This window comes from Elgaria multicarinata, chromosome 9 (genome assembly GCF_023053635.1).
Source record: "Elgaria multicarinata webbii isolate HBS135686 ecotype San Diego chromosome 9, rElgMul1.1.pri, whole genome shotgun sequence".
In the NCBI taxonomy this organism is placed as follows: Eukaryota; Metazoa; Chordata; class Lepidosauria; order Squamata; family Anguidae; genus Elgaria; species Elgaria multicarinata.
Window position 1 is genome coordinate 72,370,072 of NC_086179.1, and position 8,027 is coordinate 72,378,098.

Consider the following 8,027-nt stretch of genomic DNA (forward strand, 5'->3'; position numbering starts at 1 on the left):
TGCCTTGGCTACCAGTCATGATCTTGATTTAATTAATGTCATAACGCTTCTGCTGCTTCTTTTTTCATTGAATTGTTCTGAATCTTAGAAGTGCAAAACCTTACTCAGAAAAATAATAATAAAAGCACAGAGAGCTTCGGCTATTGGGCAGTATAGAAATGCAATAAATAAATAAATAGGGATTAAATCCCAAAGGATCTTGCCCTGAAAACGTTAATTCTCTTCAACTACTTAGCAGTACTAGTTGTTAGTTTTGATTATCTGTTTTCGTAATTAACTTGATTGACTGGTATGGAATATATCTAGTGAGAACTCATTTGGAGGTCAGTAATTGCAGAAAAGGGGGAATATAAGTAAACTTAGCAATTTGATTTTCATGTTATTTCTCAGCCTTTAGGGGTAGACACAAGTTTAAGAAGACGTCTTCCTCTACTTGCTCAAGTTTTTGTCTAACTTGTTTTCCTTGTCTGACCTATGCAAAAAAGATTTGCAGTGGCAAATGTTCTTGTTAGAATAATATAAGCCAGTCTGCCCTTCCATTGCTAAAGCAACTTCTTGAATGTCCTTGAAGAGAATTCATTTTTTCTGGTTAAAACAAGATGCTGGTTGCTGGCTTCTGGCTAATCTTTGCCAATCTCTGAAGGAGCAATCAAAGGGAATAGGACAGGATAAGGAAAAGGCTGGTTCTCAAAGGTCTATCTATTCTGGTTATCAGGAGCCATCAGCAGCAACTACTTCTCAAATTCATGAACACTAAAAAGAGCCATGGACTAGTGGAGAAGAGCCAACTTTCTTGAGATGTCTTGATGACACATGAGCTTGAAACAAGACTTCAAGTGTTTCTAAAACACAACGATTGCTTCTACCTATATGAGGTCCACTTGCAGGGCTTAATAGCAGAGATATTTTTAAATATGGTAAGCGGTATATAAATCTATTAAATAGAACTAATAATGTGGGGTGATTTAGATGGGGTGATTTAGATGGGGAGTCACAGTGTGAAAGGGTTTTATACATACATGTACACACATATGTACATACACATTTATTTACAATATTTATATATTTCTCTACAACCAATAAGATTCCCAAGCACAATAAAAAAAGGGGGAAAGAAGCAATGCAGAATAAAATCTTTTAAAATCAAATTATGCAAACAACAACAACAACCTGTGACTGGTCAGTCAGGGAAGGCTAGTTTAATAAAAATGTCTTCAGGAGGCAAGAAAAACCGGCATCAGTGCCTGATACCAGTGATATCAATAGGCAGGGAGTTCCACAGAGAGGGAGCCATCACACTGAAGGTTCTACTCTGAGTGGACTCCAAATGGATCACAGATCCATGCTGAACCACTATACATAGGGCCTCATCGCTGTTTACCTTAGTGACCAGGCAGGCTGGTGAGGGAGAAGGCACTCTCTCAAACATCCTGGTCTTAAGTCGTTTAGGACTTTATATACCAATAATAAAACCTTAAACCTAGCCCAGTAGCAAATACACACACCTTCCTCAGAACCATTGATCTGATCAAAAGTGGCTGCTTTTGATGGGGGAATGAAAACACTTTCAGAACCAAACTTTGCCAAAATGGAGAGGCGGGTAAGAAATATTATTATTATTATTATTATTATTATTATTATTATTATTATTATTATTATTAAAGCACAAGTTTTTAACTGCACTGATGGAAGTGGGCTTCCCCGCCCCCTCCTTTCTACAGCAGCCCCTTCAGGCCCTACAGAGAGTCAAGAGACCCTGTTGAAGTGGGGGGAGATGGGGAAGGGGGTCCCCCAAAAATCAGGCAAGGGGACCTTCATTAAGTGGAGTCCTTCCTCTAGTAGAAAAGCTCCACTCCTATTTTTAATCCACCAAATAGCCAAATTTTCTCTGGAAAGAAAGAGAACAAAATGCAATATGACAGACTGCAGACATATTTTGCGTGCAGATGTTCCTTTCAAGCAAAGGACACCATACAGAAAAATCCAAACAAAAAGTTGAAATCAGAGGAGACAAAAAATTACCATCTATTAAGTGTGCAAATAATTGCTGATGGGATCCACAGAATCTATAAAGGAGGCAAAGAATTACAACTATAGCTGCAGCATAATCCTATTGTGTCTATTCAGGTCCCATTGAGTTCAATGGGCTTACACCCAAGTAAGTGTGCATAAGATTGCAGCCTTAACCATGAAAAGCTATGTTTTTCATTCTGTGCAAAGTGGACCTCCATTCATTGCTTATGATCCTAAACTCATTATATGTCTGAAGCCACATTTGGAAATGGATCCATTTATTTATACACCTCAACTTGTATTTGTTCATTCTTTTCAACATTAATACATACTTGTAATTGTGTAGAAGGATTTTGACCCACTGCAAGGATCCTGATTGTTTTGACATTGCTAGGGGACCAATCCCACCCCACCTGAAATTAGGAATGCTTTTGCAGGAAAGTTTCTCCAAACAATATTTTCTTTATGGCAGACAGCTGTCTCCTCTCTAGCCCTTGACACACACACACACCCCGGAAAAGTCTTCCGGGACACTTCTAAGTCAACCAAGAGACATGAGGCAATTAGCAAAAGCAAAACATTTTCTCTTGATAATCCAGCCTGTCTGTATTTTCAACTAAACCAGCCATGTCTGAAACCAAGGAGACAAACCCAGCCCCAGGAGACAGGCTGTCTTCCTTCACACTCTTCCCAGGAGTCTTCCTTAATTCAGTTTCACCCATATATCGCAAAAGTCTTGCGTGTGGATCACAATTTTTTCAATCATATGCTGAATCCGAAGCCCCTCACACCATACCTCTAAATCGCAGGTGTATGTTAGTCACTTAAAGAAGATTGCCTATATTTCTGTGTCTATCACACCGGTTATCTGATCAATCACCTAAATGGGTAATAAGCCCACATCTTTCCTTGAAGGTTTAGATAAGTGGCTGATAATGAAGGGAGCTCTGGGGAGCATATAAAACACAATCTGTGGAGGTTTAGCCGCCCTTGCTGGAGAAGGACTTTGAATGCTCTCTGTCTTTCAGAGCATCCCACAAGATGCTTCCTGCAATATTCGTTCTGTTCTTGGCTCTGTGGCGGGTGATGGGTTTTGACTTGGGTTTATCCACCAAGTGTGTAGCTATCCCTAAGGAGATGGTCATGTGCCGTGACATTGGCTACTCGGAAATGAGGCTGCCCAACTTAATGGGACACACCAGCATGGCAGAAGTCCTCCTGAAATCTGCTGGATGGCAGCATCTCATAAGAACAGGATGCCACCCACACACAAGGACATTTTTGTGCTCTCTGTTTGCACCCGTCTGTTTGGACACGTAAGTACTGAACTAGGGCTGAATAGCCTAGCTTTCTGGGTGATTTCTGTTAAAACACTTTGTTTTATCTAACGAGAGAGAAGAAAGGAAGAATAATAGGAAGCTGGAAACATTAAGATCTCTTCTTCCTCAAATTGATTAGGCAGCTGTCCTGTAGTGCATCTTCAGATGACTCACGATCAAATTGAGGTATAGCTTTAGATAACTGCTGATTAGTTTCCGAGCGAAGTATAAAGTGTTGATTAAAACCTTTAAAGCCCTACATGGCTTGGGTCCAGGCTACCTGCGGGATCGCCTTCTCCTGTACAATCTGCCCTGCACACTCAGGTCCTCTGGGAAAAATCTACTTCAGCTAACAAAAACTAGATTAACTGTTACCCAGAGGACCTTCTCTTCTGCTGCTCCCAGACTGTGGAATGGCCTGCCGGAAGAAATTCGTCAACTTGACGGTCTTTTAGAATTTAAAAAAGCAATAAAGACTGATCTATTCCGGCAGGTCTATCTAGTGAAATTTTAGAATGTTTTAAAGATGTTTTAATGTTTTAAATATGTTTTAATCATGTATGGTATGTTTTTAATCAATTTTAATGTGTATTTTATATCATGTTTTTTACACTGTTTGTTTTATACTTTGAATGGTTTTAGTTTTTGTGAACCGCCCAGGGAGCTTTAACTGTTGGGCAGTATAAAAATGCAATAAATAATAATAACTACTTCCAGTAACCAAATCCAGAATGACTCCCAGTTCAGTCCTTCCACTTTTAAATGCATGTTTGTTACAAAAATAAAGAAAATACCTGTGTTAAAAACTAGAGCCTACAATCCAACTGATAATCTAATTGGTGAATTCAAAGCAATGAACTCTATGTAGGCATATTGTTTATTTATGGAAAGAGCTGTGCACATTCCAAGATGCAAGGTTGAACATGAAAAATGAAATAAATGTCTATTTTTAGCAGTTATCTGTCAAATAATTCTTTTCCCCCTCTGGGAAGATGGTGTTCTGTTGTTTTAAAACCACCAATAAGAATGGGACACTTTATAGAAGTTCACAGATAGAAATATTTTAATAATGTTTCAGAACTGGTCTTTCTAACAAGATCTCACATGCTTTCCCACCAGCTTCATCCATCCTTGCAGGAGTATGTGTGCTGCAGTTCGGGACAGCTGTGCTCCTGTCCTGGGATGCCAAGGACACTCTTGGCCTAGCACTTTGCGCTGTGATAGATTCCCTAGAGATGATGACACATGCCTTGCATCCCTCGGCAAAGAATATAAACCTTTTCTCAGAGGTAACTTATATGGTCGATGTGGATGGCAGATATGAACTATGTTATTCAAAACAGGCAGGAACCCGGAGTATTTTTGCACATAAGAAGAAAACAAATAGATCTGAGAGAATGGTTCTAGACTTGTCCTTCCTATTCAAAGCAGGTGTGTGTGTGTGTGTGTGTGTGTGTGTGTGTGTATGGTGAAGCAGGGTTGAAGTTGTATTTTTTTATCCATTAAAAAAAGAGTAACAGTATTTAAAAACTATGCTCTCCCACCTGCAGTCTCAAGTGGTAGAGCCCAGGAAGAATTCTATCATATGATTTTGCTGAATGTTTTGGTGAGCTCTCGGGGACCGACTATATGTTATATGTGTTTTCAAGTTCTGACTAATCCTTTTCCCCATCTAGAAATGTAGCTTTGAAAAGGTATGATTGAGAACAGAGAACTGATGGGGATGTACTTAACCATTTCCCCTCTCCAAGTCATCCACATCTCTCACTAACATCTCACTTCTGGTGCAGTACCGGTAATTCCGATGCAATTTTGCAGAAGAGCCCAATGGAACAAATTGCTATACTTGTCGTGCAATGACATGCTTGCTTTTATTGTATCCTTTTCCATATTGGCTACCTTAAAATTTTGCTGAAAGGTTTTTTTTTTTAAAAAAAAAAACGGATCCAAAGCTTATGGAGAGAGAAAAATGCCGCCGATCTTTTGAAACCTTGATTTGGGATCATGCCTTGAATGACCTTAAAGGTGTAACAGTTGACACCCCTGGGATGACTTTCTGAAAGAATCACACAACAAATTTGCACAAGAATGTGTTATCTATGTAACTTTCTCAGAAACAATAAAAACATGTAGGGAATAAGGCGTTTAAGAATAGTGTCTGGAAGGTTGCAGAGACTCTGGGGTTATCTTCACGCCACCTCCCTCCTCAACCCTGTGCTTTCCCTCTCTTATGGCGATGTCAGATAATCCTGACACCAAGGACAGAGTGCACGGTTTCTGGGTGGCCATCTAGATCCTGGAGCTGCCCTGCCCTGCCCTCTTCTTGGTGGAAGGCAACCAATCGCTGGTGACCTTCCACCAGGATCTGCCCCCAGGTTGGCCCCAGAGTGACATCAAATGGCATAAGAGCTGTACTGACATCGCTCAGATTGAAAAAGTCAGGGTAAATCCCCAACTTTTCCCAAAATGCAGTATCGTAGGGAAGTTCCCTGGTGGCTGCGAACCTGTGCCTCCGTCGTCTAACTGATGCGGTGCAGATCCACAGCCACCGTGTAGCTTTCCCTGCATGTAGACAGCCCCCCTGTGTTGGCTTTTATCTTAGAAGTTATTGAGAAGTTCCTCTACTCTTCAGTAGAAGTCAGACATGACTGCTTTATTTTCCTTCGAATCAAATGCACACCCTGAGACATAACACATTTTTCTTCTCCCATTTCCAGTCTTTCCTAAGTCTATTTGCCAGAATTGTCCAGCAGTTGATGAGTTCCCCACACGCAAAAGGGTGCTGGACACTTTTTCTGCTAACCATTTTGGTAAGTCCTTATTGATACAAATACTATGAAAGCATGAATGGGGTTGGTCATTAGATTCTCCACTGTCTATAATTTGAACTTTGCATTCCACTTATGGGTCATATATAGCGGGGCTATATGGAAAGGAGGACAGGGCTCCTGTATCTTTAACAGTTGTAATGAAAGGGGAATTTCAGCAGGAGTCATTTGTATGAATGCAGCACCTGGCGAAACTCCCTCTTCATCACAACAGTGAAAGCTGCAGGAGCCCTGCCCTCTTGACCAGATACAAAAGAGAGCAGGGCTCCTGCAGCTTTAATTGGTGTAATGAAGGGAGAGTTTCGCCAGGTGCTGCATGCATACAAATGACACCTGTTGAAATTCCCTTTTCTATACAACTGTTAAAGATAGAAGGGCCCTGTTAAAGATTGAAGAGCCCTTTCCTCCTTTTCATATGGTCACCTTATATATGGTCCATGTTCTAGAATTTGAATGTTCCATGCTATATGGCTATTCAAATGGTTTATGGAGGTCTTAAAGGTCAAATGTTTATGTTATTAATTGGAGATAGTCACTTCAGATGTATAATTTCTCAGTGGTTGCAGATAAATGCCAGGCACTTAATATATTCATATGCTCTAAATGAAGCAAATTCATTTAATTGTTTGACTACCCCAACACAGGCTGGTTTAGTCAGACCAGACCAGGATTAACCTTTAAGCAATATAAGCACATGCTTAGGGCACCAAGGGAAGGAGGGCACCACAGAGTACCAGTACCATAGCTGTAGGCATCTAATTTTAAGGAATTCCATATTAAAAATCATTTTCAATAAATTTTTGCATTTGCATTTCCCCTCTTATAACAGTTTTATTAAAAATGCATAAAACAGTGATGAAAATTTGTATTTTTTTCCTGTTGCCCTAATTATAAGTAAGCAAAGTTATATTGCACTGGCGGTGGCCCCCACTGGTGCATGGGAAGCATTGGATACTGCCCATGGTGCTTTGGATTAGGGCAGGTGAACATCAAGCAAAACCCAGAGAAAATTGTGCTTCAATCTCACTGAAATCAATGGGATTTAGGCTACCACCCTATACATATTTGCTAGGGAGTAAGACCTACGGTGGACTTATTTCTGAGAAAACCTGTATAGGATTTGCACTGTTAAGCACATTTAACAACCTCTTGATTGTGCCTATTATTTCCAAGCATGATATGGAACATTTGCACAGGAGAAGAAACAAGCATATTTTCTTTGTGTCCTCTACAGCAGTGAAGGTGAAACTATCCAGGAAACTATCTATCTTCAATGTTCAGGAGCCTAATATTGACTGCCAGGTAGAGTTTGTTAAGCAGGGGTTGCTCTCACCTTATGAAGCTCACAATGCAATTGAACAGTGGTTCTTGGTCAATGAAAACTGTACTCAGCAAATGATCCACAGTCACCATCCCATGGTGTATCTCATCATGGGGACAACTGAGCAAAGTCATGTTTTAGTCAATCAAGTCTTCCGTTGGCAGAGGTGGGATTCCCTGGAGACACGGAAGTGGAGACATCATAAGAGTGTATAGCTCTTCATTATACCGTTTCCAGTATTTGCTGTGTTGAAGCCTTGATTCCAGCATGTTAGAGCCTTGGTCCTCTCTTCCATGTGCACATGAAGATGCCCTGTACATTGTGGGAAACCTCATTCACTTTAATGGAAGGAGCTGATCTGGAACCAGAAGATAAATGAATGCCTTCCCCTTTGAAGCCCTAGGGAGTAGACTATGTACAGATTGGAGCTTCCATGCCCAGAAGGTCATGTGTCAGGGTAAAAGTGTCTTGTAAATACAAAAGTATTTGACATGGAATATAAAGCCTTACCACAACATCTCTTTGTCAAGTATAACAGAATAGGTA

General features: G+C 40.4%; 1 protein-coding gene across 1 annotated transcript; it reads left to right on the top strand.

The window, feature by feature from the left end:
- Positions 1 to 3,054: 3,054 nt before the first annotated feature.
- On the top strand, positions 3,055 to 7,696 carry LOC134403701 (secreted frizzled-related protein 2-like). Its single transcript, XM_063134091.1, has 4 exons — positions 3,055 to 3,329; positions 4,452 to 4,621; positions 6,050 to 6,142; positions 7,395 to 7,696. Exons 1-4 carry the CDS (start codon positions 3,055 to 3,057, stop codon positions 7,694 to 7,696), a joined length of 840 nt encoding a protein of 279 aa, XP_062990161.1.
- Positions 7,697 to 8,027: the final 331 nt, after the last annotated feature.

What these genes read in the sequence shown, in the direction of transcription:
- LOC134403701 (XM_063134091.1), top strand. Translation starts at nt 3,055, where the DNA reads ATGCTTCCTGCAATATTCGTTCTGTTCTTGGCTCTGTGGCGGGTGATG. An exon ending in GCACCCGTCTGTTTGGACAC is followed by an intron (nt 3,330 to 4,451) that starts GTAAGTACTGAA and finishes CTTTCCCACCAG; the next exon opens with CTTCATCCATCCTTGCAGGA. An exon ending in ATATAAACCTTTTCTCAGAG is followed by an intron (nt 4,622 to 6,049) that starts GTAACTTATATG and finishes TCCCATTTCCAG; the next exon opens with TCTTTCCTAAGTCTATTTGC.